The following is a 14,905-nucleotide window of genomic DNA, read 5'->3' as shown; positions in this document are numbered from 1 at the left end:
GTGCTCTACTTGAAAAATCCCTTAATATCTCATTGTCAGACATTCTGCATTCTGCATAAAGAGCATCAAATCTCAAAGGAAATCCAGTGTTTTGTTTTGATATGAAGCTGAATTTTCCTTTTGTCCCTTAATAGAATGGTGTTAGGTTGGTTAGCCAGTTCAGAGGATGGTTAGATCTACTAGTTAAGTTGGTCTTGCTTCTGAGTATCTCCGAGTTAGCCCACACAAGTGGGGAACATAGTAGAAAGTCCGGTCTAGGTCACTTTGCTTTTCATCAAAATGGGCTTTATATAAATTTGTAGCTCCAAAACTTGTGTTTCAGGCTACTGTGAAAACATATTACTTTACTCTTACTTATTTCAAATAAAAATGTTAACACATGTGCATGGGCTGTGATGAAGCATCAGCTGAAAAATAGGAGGTTGTAATATATTGTATGCATGGGTCATCACTGGATCTTTGTCTTTAGGAGAGCTCACATAGCATTCCACTCTTTCTTTCCATGCAGATTGCATGGTACAAAGATGGTAAGCGCATAAGGCATGGAGAGCGCTACCACATGGAAGTCCTGCAAGATGGTAGTGCCAGTCTGCGTTTGCCTGTTGTTTTACCTGAAGATGAAGGAATTTATACTGTCTTTGCCAGTAATATGAAAGGAAATGCCATTTGCTCAGCAAAACTCTACGTTGAACCTGTTGCACCCACAGCAAGTCCAGGCTATATGCCAGGCCCAGAAGTTATGAGAAGATATAGGTAGGTACACAATAATATAAAAATCTCATGAGATTTCAGTCTGCTGTGATAGACAGTCCAAAAACTCATTACATAGCAGCCGAACAGCTTAAGTTATGGAGTTTGTATACCTCTAGAGAATTTCTAAATGCTGTTTTCATGGCTTATATTGATTTATGTGCCAACTCTTTGTCTGATTTGCCTTCTTAATGAGCAATGCAGTTCCCAGAGTACCGTCATTCACATGCATATCTAGCTATCGTGTCAGATTTAAAACTTCAGCAACCATATTTATTTCTTAAAGTACTCATGCTTTGGTAGAAAAATTCTTCTGCACTTGGAGTTTTAGTACTGTGTGTAACTCTTACTTCCCACGCTTGACACAGCTGTATTTCTATGACAGAAGAAAATCCAGTGTTGCCATGTATTGTGTTCTGTCTACTTATACAGACACACATGCACACAAACGTACACAGGATTACATCCATATCTGTACAGTATCCAGAACCCAACAGTTTCCCTGGCTCTGGTGTAGCCTAATACTGTTCAGCTATACAAATAGCTGTCAAAAACCTAAAGAAAGTTGACTACAAATAAAAATTAGTTTTGTCACAATTTCTTATATAAATTGGTTAACCTCTTTAAAATAAATAATGCTAAAGGCTAAAGTTGAACTCTGTTTATCATGTCAGCCCACTGCTATATGATAATGTCATACACATCTGTCTTATCTTTTCCTTCCAGGTCTATTTCTCCACGCTCTCCAAGCCGGTCTCCTGCCCGTAGTTCTCCTTCTCGTTCTCCTGCCCGCAGATTAGAAGAAACTGATGAAGGACAACTAGAGAGACTATATAAACCAGTTTTTGTGCTGAAACCTACGTCATTTAAATGCTCACAGGGGCAGACAGCAAGATTTGACTTAAAAGTTGTTGGCAGGCCTATGCCAGAGACCTACTGGTTCCACAATGGTACCTTAGCCTCATTTTCATCAACAAATAATCTTAAAAACCAATTTTATATGCATTTTACACCTTATTGAGATACTGTTTTGACTGTAACATTTTTTTTTTCACGTGTATTTGCAGGTCAACAAGTGGTTAATGACTACACCCATAAAATAGTGATTAAAGAAGATGGCACCCAGTCATTGATCATTGTTCCTGCTATGCCTGATGATTCTGGAGAATGGGCTGTAATTGCTCAAAACAGGGCAGGCAAAGCTTCAGTTTCAATGACACTGACGGTGGAAGGTATCTACTGTGCATGCTATTTTTTTAGGAGGCTGAGGAACGTTTCTTATTAAAAACCGTGATTATGTAATTTCCTCTTCTGATAACTTACCCTTGCTCTTTCAGCTAAGGAAGACCTAGTCAGACCACGCTTTGTGGAAAGGCTGAAGAATGTTAGCGTAAAGGAGGGCTCAAGACTGGAGATGGCAGTGAAAGCTACTGGTAATCCTAATCCTGACATTGTATGGCTGAAGAACAGTGACATCATTGTACCTCATAAATACCCCAAAATAAAGTAAGCATTTTTTTGTTTAAATAGTAAAGGAGTTAACGATCACCATCCTGCAAAGTGCCTCCTACCGAGTACTGAATACCCTTACTTCCACTGAAGGGATTCATTAAGGTCTTAGCCCCATGGCTACTGAAGCTACTAACAGCTTTTGCATTGCAGCAAGGCTCTGACATATGAAATATCTTGTAGGACTAACTTATTTTTTTTCCAGATTGTGTATTTGTGTATTTTGCATTTACAAAGCCAATGATTTTACGACAGAAATTTAGGGAACCTTTATCTCTCTGATTTTGAAGTTCTCTGCAGGCAAAACTACCATTGACTTCAAGACTGTTTTTTATTATACTTATCTGTTTGATTCTTAAGGACTGTACTCATAAACATGAATAAACATAAAAACGTTATCTAATTCCTCCAGAGACTTGCCTTTGGAGGCTTTGACTTATTTTTGGAGAAGGGAAAAATTTAGTAACAAAGAAGTGCAAAAAAAAATAAAAAAAAATGTTTTAATATTTCAGGATTGAGGGAACCAAAGGGGCAGCTGCCCTTAAAATTGAATCTACTGCCAGGCAAGATGCTGCATGGTATACGGCTACTGCTATCAATAAGGCTGGGCGGGACACTACTCGGTGCAAAGTAAATGTTGAAGTTGAACACGCAGAACCTGAACCAGAAAGGAGATTAATCATTCCAAAAGGAACTTACAAAGCCAAGGAGATTGCAGCACCAGAGTTAGAGCCTCTCCATTTGCGTTATGGTCAAGAGCAATGGGAGGAAGGAGACCTCTATGACAAAGAAAAGCAACAGAAACCATTTTTTAAGAAGAAGCTCACATCTTTAAGGCTCAGGCAATTTGGACCAGCTCACTTTGAGTGCAGGCTTACACCAATTGGTGACCCAACCATGGTCGTGGAGTGGTTGCATGATGGCAAACCCTTGGAAGCAGCTAACAGACTCCGCATGATCAATGAGTTTGGGTACTGTAGCCTGGACTATGGAGTAGCCTATTCCAGAGATAGTGGAGTGATCACTTGCAGGGCAACTAACAAATATGGTACAGACCATACTTCTGCTACCCTGATCGTGAAAGATGAGAAAAGCCTTGTGGAAGAATCCCAGTTGCCAGAAGGCAGAAGGGGACTGCAGCGAATTGAAGAGTTAGAAAGAATGGCCCATGAGGGTGCTCTTCCTGCAGTTGCAGTGGACCAAAAAGAAAAACAAAAACCAGAAATTGTTTTGGTTCCTGAACCTGCAAGAGTCCTAGAAGGTGAAACAGCACGATTCCGCTGCCGTGTGACTGGCTATCCTTTGCCCAAGGTTAACTGGTACCTCAATGGACAGTTGATCCGTAAGAGCAAAAGGTTTAGACTCCGTTATGATGGAATCTACTACCTGGATATTGTGGACTGCAAATCGTATGACACAGGAGAAGTGAAAGTCACTGCAGAGAATCCAGAAGGATTTATTGAACATAAGGTGAGGCTAGAGATCCAGCAAAGGGAAGACTTCAGATCTGTTCTTCGTCGTGCTCCTGAACCCAGACATGAGCCTGTAGTGACAGAGCCTGGAAAACTTCTGTTTGAGGTACAGAAGGTAGACAAACCTGCAGAGGCAACAACCAAAGAAGTGGTGAAACTGAAAAGGGCTGAAAGAATCACTCATGAGAAGCTTTCAGAGGAATCTGAAGAGTTGCGTAGTAAATTCAAGCGTAGGACAGAAGAAGGTTATTATGAAGCCATCACTGCTGTGGAACTTAAGTCTCGCAAAAAAGATGAATCATATGAAGAAATGTTAAAAAAGACAAAAGAAGAACTTCTTCACTGGACCAAAGAGATCCCAGAGGAAGAAAAGAAAGCACTTCCTCCTGAAGGCAAAATCACCATTCCAACATTCAAACCAGAGAAGGTTGAGCTTAGTCCAAGCATGGAGGCTCCCAAGATATTTGAACGAATTCAAAGCCAGACTGTAGCCCAGGGGACAGACGCACACTTCCGTGTGAGAGTCGTGGGAAAACCAGACCCTGAGTGCCAATGGTTCAAAAATGGTGTGCAAATTGAAAGGAGTGATCGTGTGTATTGGTACTGGCCTGAAGATAATGTTTGTGAATTAGTCATCAGAGATGTGACTTCTGATGATTCTGCCAGCATCATGGTGAAAGCAGTCAATATAGCTGGTGAAACTTCTAGCCATGCTTTCCTGTTAGTACAAGGTAATTTAAATTCTCTTACTTTTATCCTACAGCTTATCATAGTGTGTTAAATATATATGGCCAGAACACTGTTGATTCATTGCATGTTGTTTTGCAGCCAAGCAGTTAATCAGCTTCACCCAGAAGTTACAAGATATTGTTGCTAAAGAGAGGGACTCCATGGCAACGTTTGAATGTGAGACATCAGAGCCCTTTGTCAAAGTGAAATGGTTTAAGGATGGAATTGAGATTCATTCGGGAGACAAATACAGGATGCACTCGGACAGAAAGGCTCATTTTCTTTCTGTACTAGCAATTGAAATGTCTGATGCTGATGACTACAGCTGTGCACTGATAGAAGACGAATCCATAAAAACTACCGCAAAGCTTACTGTTGAAGGTAAGAAGCACACAGCTCAGTACCATGAGTACTGTTGAAGAGAAATCAGCTTCAGGAAGAAATAAAGCAATTTAAACTGATGTTTAACGCACTAAGAAATGTTCAAGCTGCTTTCATATTCTCAGAATCCAGTATGCAAGTTTGGAGATATATTTATGTAAAACGGTTACACCATGTATATCTTAATTTCCTTAGGCTCATTTAATAAGAAATGTTTTCGTCAGGAGTATCTAATCAAGGTTACTCATGAATGGTGTTATTTTTGCCTGTAGGTGCTGTGATTGAGTTTATTAAAGAACTTGAGGATGTTGAAGTACCAGAATCCTTCTCAGGTGAACTTGAGTGCGAGGTTTCCCCAGAAGATGTGGAGGGGAAATGGTATCATGGTGATGTTGAACTCACTTCTAACCATAAATATGTGATTGCATCCCGCCGTGGTCGCCAAATCCTCACTATTAAAGATGTTAATAAAGATGATCAAGGAGAGTATAGCTTTGTTGTTGATGGCAAAAGGACTCACTGCACACTGAAGATGAAGCGTAAGCATTTCTAATACTTGTATTGTCTATATATTATAGATTTTCTATATTATAGCATATATTATAGTTATATCACTATATCCCATGCTGCCTTAATATCCAATATTCTGCTTATCTGTTATGAGAATTAATTAACTTCATTTCATTCCACAGCTCGTCCCATGGTTATTCTTCAAGGACTTACTGATCAAAAAGTCTGTGAGGGAGATATTGTACAACTTGAAGTTAAAGTCTCCCTAGAAAATGTGGAAGGTGTCTGGATGAAAGATGGTCATGAAATTCAATCAAGTGATCGTATTCACATTGTGTTGGATAAACAGTCACACATGTTGCTAATAGAAGATGCAACAAAGGAAGATAGCGGAACTTACTCTTTTAGTGTTCCTGGTCTTGGCCTGTCAACTACTGGACGGATCACAGTGTACAGTAAGTCATTATCATGATTTTGAAGGGGTGTTTGATTTTTGGGTCCTTTAGGATTACTTCTTAAAGATATAGCTTTTTTCATGATCAATATTTTTGTAACTTGACAGGTGTGGAAATAGTGGTGCCTCTAAAAGATGTTCATGTAGTTGAAGGAACAAAAGCTATTCTTGAATGCAAAGTTTCAGCACCTGATGTGTCTTCCTCCAAATGGTACCTAAATGATCATCACATAAAACCTGATGAACGTGTACAAGCTGTATGTAAAGGCACTAAACAGAGGCTAGTGCTTACCAGAACCCATGCATCAGATGAAGGACATTATAAGCTAATGGTTGGCAAAGTTGAAACAAGTTGCAATGTCACAGTTGAAGGTAGGTTTCCTTTAAGACATAGTTCTTTGTAAAATTATTTCTTTAAATACAAAACTGTGGAAGCAACTAATATATTTGTAATGTATTCTTTTTACAGAAATTCAGATTATTAGAGGTCTTCATGACATCACCTGCACTGAAACACAGAATGTGTCTTTTGAGGTTGAGCTCTCCCATTCAGGGATTGATGTAATTTGGCATTTCAAAGGCCAAGAGATCAAGGCTGGTCCTAAATATAAAATCGAAGCACATGGAAAAACATATAAATTGACAGTAGTGAAGATGATGAAAGATGATGAAGGAAAATATGTATTTTATGCTGGAGAGAAGAAAACATCTGGAAAGCTTATAGTAGCAGGTTAGTAGGGTTAAAGTCCAAGATTTTTATTTCACTGTGATTTAAAAATGATAATCACTGTATTGTACTGGATTTTGTAATTGTAGCAATTGTACTGGTTTTGTACTTTCATTTTTCTTTAATTTCTCTTTTTTCCCTATGTTGTCCTTGCTCTTCCTCTTATCTTTTGTGAATTGGTATAATCTGAATTCAGCCAAGTTTTAAGTAAGTGCTTAAATGTTTTGCTAAATCAGAGCCACAGTATGGAATGCTGTAGTATGCTTTTGATGTAATTAGTGTAAAAAAGAAGTTTTTGTCTTGAATATTCAGTATACTTGCACTGATAATAAAAATAATAAATGATAATAACAAGGACATGGGTAAGAAACATATTTTTGTGATGTTCAGGTCACATTCTATTCTTGACTTTTCACAGAACTCAGAATGTCTATTGGCATGCTACAAATTAGGGCAAAGAATTTCAGCATCAACTTTTCACATGGTTGCATTTCCGTATGGGGGAAAGTTGAACAGCAACAAAACAAAAAGATGTGCTTTTGCTTTCAACAGGTGGTGCCATTTCAAAGCCTCTCACTGACCTGACTGTGGCTGAGTCCCAGAGGGCTGTTTTTGAATGTGAGGTGGCAAATCCTGAATCAGACGGCCAGTGGCTAAAAAACGGTAGACCATTACCTATGACAGATCAGTATCGTGCTGAATCTGATGGTGTGAAGAGAAGGCTCAATATCCCTGCCACAAAACTGGATGATATGGGTGAATATAGCTATGAAATAGCAAGCTCAAAGACATCTGCTAAATTGAAGGTCGAAGGTCAGTATTTTTTTGTAACTAACTGATGTCTTTAACACTCAGTCCAGCATCACTCACTGTGACTTGACTCAAGCCCTTGGATCCAAGTTTCTTGGATCAAGAAACAAGTGTATTTTGCTTCATTTTTTGAAAATATTTTTATATCATGATGTGCTTTCTGAGGTGGCAAACTTACTGTGTTTTGGACTCTCCATATTTTGAATTTAGCCTGGTATTTTAATAAAAATACATTTTATTCAAGGTACGGACTAGCAGGTAGAGATTCACTCTTTGCTAGTTTTGTAGTAAACTTATGAAACAAAAATCTGTTTCTCATGGACGCTACAAGTAAATGTTCCTTTTTGGGTTCCAAGCACACCACTTCAGTGAAACTGTGTAAATCAATATATACATACTATATTTCAAAATGAAGCACCATGATTCAGTTTTATTAGGATTGTTATACGTACTATAATTTTTAATTTTGGTCTGTTTTGTCAAGTTTTTTCTTTTTTTTTTTTTTTTCCCTAGCGGTTAAGATAAAGAAGACACTAAAAAACTTGACTGTGACAGAAACACAGGAGGCAGTTTTCAGTGTAGAACTGACCCACCCTGATGTGAAAGGAGCTCTGTGGATTAAAAATGGTGTTGAACTTGAATCAAATGACAAATATGAAATTTCAGTAAAAGGAACTGTTCATACACTGAAAATCAAACACTGTGTCGTCACTGATGAGTCTGTTTATAGCTTTAAGCTTGGAAAGATAGGAGCAAATGCCAGACTTCATGTGGAAAGTAAGTAAATCTAGTTTGAATATTAGTTTTAATGTGTTGCTTGAAATTCAAATCAAACACACTGCTGAATCTTGCTAACTTTTTTCCTCAAGCTGTCAAGGTCATCAAAAAGCCAAAGGATGTGACTGCTTTGGAAAATGCTGTTGTTTCCTTTGAACTGAGTGTATCCCATGATACTGTACCAGTCCGATGGTTCCACAAAAATGTTGAGCTTAAACAAAGTGATAAATACAAGATGATCTCTCAAAGGAAAGTTCACAAACTTATGCTGCATAACATATCTCCTGCTGATGCTGGGGAATACACAGCTCTTGTTGGGCAAATTGAGTGTAAAGCAAAACTGTTTGTGGAAAGTAAGTATTGTAAGTTTGTAAGAAAGTAATTATATGAATTGCTCCACCAACTCAGATTAAACAACTTGACCTGACACTTCTTAGCCTGTTACCCTTGGGTTTTTTGCAGTCTTTACACATATTGACTTTTAAAAAAATCCTTTCTTTTTGTCTTTTTTTTTCCCCCACTTAGCCATACACATCACAAAGACCATGAAAAATATTGAGATCCCTGAGACCAAAACCGCCTCTTTTCAATGTGAAGTTTCTCATTTCAATGTGCCTGCTGTCTGGTTGAAAAATGGTGTGGAGATTGAAATGAGTGAAAAGTTCAAAATAGTGGTCCAGGGGAAACTCCATCAGCTCAATATCATGAACACGAGCAGTGAAGATTCTGCAGAATACACATTTGTCTGTGGAAATGACAGAGTCAGTGCAACTCTGACTGTAAAACGTACGTAAAAAAGACATTAACCAGAATATTTTACAGTTACCAGTCATAGAGTTTGTGTTAATACATGCACTCGGTGCAATTCAGACAAAACCAGCACTGTTGTAGATTTTCAGATAATCCTAAACAGCCCCAATCACATTTTTAAAAGAGGTCTAGAAGATGTGGACTTGGAAGTCAGATCCTGGGTTATTCTGTTTAGAACAACATGCCTAAACAGCAAGTCACCATAGGAGACAGAATTTGGATTCCTATGTCATTCAGACATTTTGGGAAATTTAATTGTAGTACTGATTCTGGACACAGATCCTTCCTTTTGATATTACAAAAAAAATATCAGAATCTATCTTAAAGAATTTTAAACATCTCTGATCCAGTTAATGTGTTTAAAATAAAGCAAAACAAAACAAAACCCCCAAACAATGTTAATTTCTTTTCTTTTAGCCATCCTAATTACCTCCATGCTAAAAGACATCAACGCTGAAGAGAAAGATACAATAACATTTGAAGTTACTGTTAACTATGAAGGTATCTCATATAAATGGCTAAAGAATGGGGTAGAAATAAAATCGACTGATAAATGCCAGATAAGAACAAAGAAGCTCACACACTCCCTCTCCATAAGGAATGTACATTTTGGTGATGCTGCAGAATACACTTTTGTTGCTGGAAAAGCAGCTTCATCAGCCACTTTATATGTGGAAGGTATTTACCCTCTTGATTTGTATATTTAGTGACTTCTAGTGGCTCAACTAGCATTATAGCTCTCATGTTACATTTTTTCTGCCCTAGCTCGTCACATTGAATTTAGGAAGCATATTAAAGACATCAAGGTTGTGGAGAAGAAGAGGGCTATTTTTGAATGTGAAATTTCAGAACCTGACATTCAGGTCCAGTGGATGAAGGATGGACAAGAACTCCAGATAGGTGACAGGTAAATTAATGTTTCTACACCATATTGACTTTTGTTATGTATTTTCTCCCAGGAAATAATTTGTTCATTTTCTTTTCTGATGGCCTTAGGATGAAAATTCAGAGAGAGAAATATGTCCATCGTCTCATTATTCCCTCCACAAGAATGTCTGACGCTGGTCGGTACACTGTAGTAGCAGGTGGAAACACATCCAGCGCCAATTTGATAGTGGAAGGTCGTGATATTCGTATCAGAAGTGTCCGTAAAGATATCCAGGTATGACCTATACAGAAGAATAAATATTCATAACTTTGTCACTCAAAGAATAATGCAAAGGAAGAGCAATGGTATCTAACCAGCAAGACTCCTAACACAAAAATCTCTAATCATAAGGTCAGGACCTTCTTCTAGGAAACTGGAATGTGGGACCATCTGTAAAAAAAAATGCTATTTCTAACATTAATTCTACTTGTTCAAAGGTCATTCAGAGACAAAGAGCTGAAATTGAGTTTGAAGTCAATGAAGATGACATTGAACCACAGTGGTACAAGGATGGTATTGAGATCAACTTCCAATATGAGGAAAGATACAGTTATGTGGTGGAAAGAAGAGTTCATCGAATGACCATCTTTGAAGCCACTTATTCTGATGCTGGAGAATATACTTTTGTTGCAGGACGGAATAGGAGTTCTGTTGTTCTTTATGTGAATGGTATGTTTCCCTGCAAACAATGCTTTGACTGTATTTATTACCCTGTGTTTTTCTGATATCTATATAGCTTCTCTGGAATTCTAAATCTGAAAGGAAAAAAAAAAAGACCAAAACCGAAAGAGAATCTTATGTCTGGAACACTACCAAAATCCTCATGTACATGGATGTTTCTTGCTCTACTGAAATATCTGGATAGCTGATGAAAGTGTTATAGCAGTTCTTTTCCCCGACATATTTTATTTAGACCAGGAAATTCTCATGTCCAAATAAAGTCGTTTGTTCATATGAAAAAATATGCCTTGCCAGAGGGATCAACCTGAGAATTCTTGGACACGTTTCACCAGAAAACACTTCTGCCAACACAGCTAATTACGTTAAGGCACTTGCTGCTAAATCATTCCCCCTGTATCAAGGAAAAGGGCAGATTTGCATGGGCATGCAAGATTTGGAATAAAAAAAAAAATCTTTGCTAATATTTTTGAAGCCTTGATATATATCAATAATGACGTTTCTCTCTCTCCTCTCCCCTTTCCCACCCCCACCCCCACCCTGCATTTTGCAGCTCCAGAACCACCCCAGATTATTCAGGAGCTAGAGCCAACCACTGTGGAGTCTGGCAAACCTGCCCGCTTCTGTGCTATGATATCAGGAAAACCCCAGCCCAAAATTTCCTGGTACAAAGATGATCAACAGCTTTCTCCAGGTTTCAAGTGCAAATTTCTTCATGATGCACAAGAATATACTCTTTTGCTGATTGAAACTTTCCCTGAAGATGCAGCAGTGTACACCTGTGAAGCAAAAAATGACTATGGAGTTGCTACAACTTCAGCTTCACTTTCGGTGGAAAGTAAGTTTCCTGTGCGCCTAACAATATCTATGAAGTAAGACTGTCCACACGTGTGTGATTATCTTAATCTTTCAAAATTACTGTTTTTTTTTCTTATCCTTTAGTCCCAGAAGTGGTTTCTCCTGAACTAGAAGTGCCAGTGTATCCACCTGCTGTCATAATACCCCTACGTGATGCTGTTACATCTGAGGGACAGTCTGCTCGTTTTCAGTGCAGAGTTACAGGGACAGGTGGGTTTAATGAAATCCAGTACATCTTTTCATTTTTGAGAATTTTTCAACCTGAACTCAGAAAAAGTGCAACAGTATATGTACTGGGACCAGTCTTTCCATAGAAGTACGGTTATTTGATATACACAAACAGCAAAATGTTACTCACTGACAATTATCAGTTAAGCAAGTCATAAGCAAGTGGAAGTTATAAACAGTCATAAACATTAAGAGTTTTTAAAAAGATCTGTTTCAAGAGATTTGTCTTTGGAAACTCCTCAGCATTTCAAATGCTAACTGATGTTGGAAACCTGTGTCAGTGATTAAAATGCAGAGTTTCAAAACACGGAGTATCATGGTGGAAAAGCATTATCATGTTAAATGAACATAACAAAGTTTCTGATGACACACAGTGTCATGTCAATTAACTAAACAAACAGGCTGAAACCGTGCCTCAACCTTTATCCTAATATTCCTAGGTACTTCATATCACTCTGCAAACAATAAACTACAATTGCATTCTTTTTCCTAGCATAAAAACGTGTTCGTTCATTGTCTTTTTAAGAGTAGATTTTCCTTAAATAAGTTTGCTAGTTTTAGTGAGATAGAATACCATCCTACATTAAAAATCATTATTTCCAAATTAACAAAAACCCAAATAAAACTACCTTTCTTCACTTCAATAAATGGCCTTGAGTATGACTAGTAATAAAATATTCACATGGTAAACTGCACAATAAGATCCAGTTCCAATTCCAAAGTATTTACAATTGTTTACAGATAAATAAAACTCAAAATTTAAAAATAATCTTGAGTGATAGCTGTGTAAAAATCCACATAAAATTGTTAATATACATTTATATGCAAATATATATAATTTGCATTTCCATTGCTTGAAATCAAACTCCACTTTTTTTAAAAAAGCTTTACAAGAAATCCGATTCTGCTTTAGAAGTGGTGCTAAAAATCAGAAAATGTATGTTGGAAACACTGGCCTGCCCTCTGTGCAAAGCATGGTAGTGCAACTTTTTTTACAAGAACTACTTGTATTTATGTGAATGTGGAAGCTGCATTTACAGCAGAGAGCATAGGATCCTTTCATCTAGGTCCCCTTTCATAGGATCATAGAATAGTTTAGGTCGGAAAAGACCTTTAAGATCATCGAGTCCAACTGTAAACCTGATACTGCTAAGCCCACCACTAAACCATGTCCCTAAGTGCCACATCTACACATCTTTGGAACACCTCCAGGAATGGTGACTCAACCACTTCCTTGGACAGTCTGTTCCAGCACTTGATAACCCTTTTGGTGAAGAAAGTTTTCCCATTGAAAATTTCCTTGATTGAATATTGTACCCAAATGTATTTCCATACTTCTCACTTGCGTTGCGAAAAACTTTTATATTAGGTTAGGCAATACGTGATTGCAAACACAGGTGTTTAACAGTACCCACTATGCAGCTGCCTATTGAAAACATTGCCTCTTTCTTCTGATGACAGTAACAGCACACTATTTGTGTGAAAACATTTGATTCATGATGTAATATAGTGCCAGGTGGAGAGGCAAGGTTAAAGTCTGCTTCAGTCCTCTTCTTTCCCAAGTCTACACGAACCTATATAAGTCAAGCAACACAACATGTTATATAGGCATTTTAGAAAGGTACAAAGACAGGATTTTTCTTGAGAAATACGGTGTGTAAAACATAATATTTGCAACAAAAAGAGGCAAGGTACTCTCCTTAGAAAAAGGATATTCTGTTTTAATTTCTTTAACCTTCTCAGCTCAACCTAGTGATTTTATAGTCTGTTTAATCAGGCAATTGTAGCAGAATCCTTTTTTAAAAATGAGACTTTCTCTGATTCTAGTAGTAGCAAAATATTTTAAATTTACACATTAAGAGGGTAAAGGAAAATTATTTTTACTTAGGAAATAGCAGCACCAGAATCAGTTTTCCCATACAAATATTTTCAGTGCAGAAATCAAAAATTAAAGCCACAAGAGGCCACTTTCCACTGATCATACATTACCAAAGTAATACAGAGCACATTTGAACTTAAAAAGGATGCTTGAGATTAAGATTTCTGACAGATATAAATATAAAAATAATGTTTATTTACTAGTCTAATACCATAAGTTACACCTTTTTTTTTTCTTTCTGTTGCTTGAGCAGATCTGAAAGTTTCTTGGTACAGCAAGGAGAGAGAGATCAAGCCATCACGGTTTTTTAGAATGACTCAGTTTGAAGACACTTACCAGCTGGAGATTGCTGAAGCTTATCCAGAGGATGAAGGAATCTATACCTTTGTGGCTAGTAATTCTGTAGGCCAAGTGACAAGCACTGCTACTTTGAAGTTAGAAGGTACAGTGTGCCATTAAAGAAGATGTCTTATTTAGGTCATGTTCCAATACTAATCTTAATATACACTGATGATTATATGTGAGTCATTGTCTGTCATGTTGTCTTTTAACTTAGTTAATGCTTACCGTTTACAACGTCCATGGCATACATTTATGTCTCCCAAATATAGGTCATGCACAGGAAAACATATTTCACAATTTTTCAGTGTTCCATGCACCTCACCTTTTCATTCTCTCCAGTATTAGAGTCTGTCATGCACCAAACATGGTAGAAACCTTCTTTCTAATGGAAGAGCTGTACTTACACATTCTTTGATTTGACTGCGAGGAGAATCTAGTAAGAGTTTTTGTATAAAATGAATTACTTTGAAAGTGTTGGAAAACATGTTAAACAAAGATGTGTACCAGTTACTTGGGCAGCTGAAAAGAAATAGTTTACTTTCATACAAAATGATGAAACATTAACCAAAGTTTTAGACCAGAAATATTGTCTGGAGAATTTGCTATTTAAGTTCTATATTGTCCTTTATATTGTTTAACCATAAATATTTTGTTTTCTTTTTGCAACAGATTTTATAAATGATTAATTAGAATAATTCATGCTGTTAAGTTGCAAGTTAGAAAAAATATCTTGAATGAGCGAGAAAATTTATTGTAGCATAGGGTAAGAAATTAAAAGTTGGCATGCTTCTTTTCAGGATTTAAAAAGGTTGAAGAAGTTACATCAGAGTCCCATTGGCATGTTTCTTCATCTGTTTCACTTAAGGAGGAGTCTGTTGGCCAAAGGCCCACCTTTATCCAGCCTATTTCAAGCTGCAGGGTATGCAGCGGGGAATCAGTCAGATTTCAAGCTAGAGTCTCTGGCATGCCCAAACCAAAAATCCAGTGGTTTCATAATCAACAACTCATGTTGCCAACAAAAGACTTAGTTTTCCACTTTGATGAGTCTACAGGCACAGCTATA

General features: G+C 37.4%; 1 protein-coding gene across 1 annotated transcript in view; it reads left to right on the top strand.

The window, feature by feature from the left end:
* TTN (titin) overlaps nt 1-14,905 on the top strand; it is a 240,981-nt gene that overhangs the window by 21,496 nt on the left and 204,580 nt on the right. Inside the window, exons 23-43 of the mRNA XM_075093587.1 lie at nt 509-753; nt 1,477-1,700; nt 1,818-1,982; nt 2,088-2,256; nt 2,772-4,462; nt 4,560-4,841; nt 5,114-5,380; nt 5,534-5,806; nt 5,914-6,177; nt 6,275-6,535; nt 7,085-7,345; nt 7,856-8,119; nt 8,212-8,472; nt 8,645-8,905; nt 9,347-9,607; nt 9,695-9,836; nt 9,926-10,091; nt 10,295-10,526; nt 11,089-11,373; nt 11,478-11,603; nt 13,754-13,942. Of these exons, the coding sequence (XP_074949688.1) occupies nt 509-753; nt 1,477-1,700; nt 1,818-1,982; nt 2,088-2,256; nt 2,772-4,462; nt 4,560-4,841; nt 5,114-5,380; nt 5,534-5,806; nt 5,914-6,177; nt 6,275-6,535; nt 7,085-7,345; nt 7,856-8,119; nt 8,212-8,472; nt 8,645-8,905; nt 9,347-9,607; nt 9,695-9,836; nt 9,926-10,091; nt 10,295-10,526; nt 11,089-11,373; nt 11,478-11,603; nt 13,754-13,942 (6,289 nt within the window). The remainder of the gene's footprint in view (nt 1-508; nt 754-1,476; nt 1,701-1,817; nt 1,983-2,087; nt 2,257-2,771; nt 4,463-4,559; nt 4,842-5,113; nt 5,381-5,533; nt 5,807-5,913; nt 6,178-6,274; nt 6,536-7,084; nt 7,346-7,855; nt 8,120-8,211; nt 8,473-8,644; nt 8,906-9,346; nt 9,608-9,694; nt 9,837-9,925; nt 10,092-10,294; nt 10,527-11,088; nt 11,374-11,477; nt 11,604-13,753; nt 13,943-14,905) is intronic.

Source organism: Phalacrocorax aristotelis, chromosome 5 (assembly GCF_949628215.1).
Source record: "Phalacrocorax aristotelis chromosome 5, bGulAri2.1, whole genome shotgun sequence".
NCBI classification, from domain to species: Eukaryota; Metazoa; Chordata; class Aves; order Suliformes; family Phalacrocoracidae; genus Phalacrocorax; species Phalacrocorax aristotelis.
The sequence above is the reverse complement of the archived record's forward strand: the minus strand, read 5'-3'. Positions and strand labels throughout refer to the sequence as shown.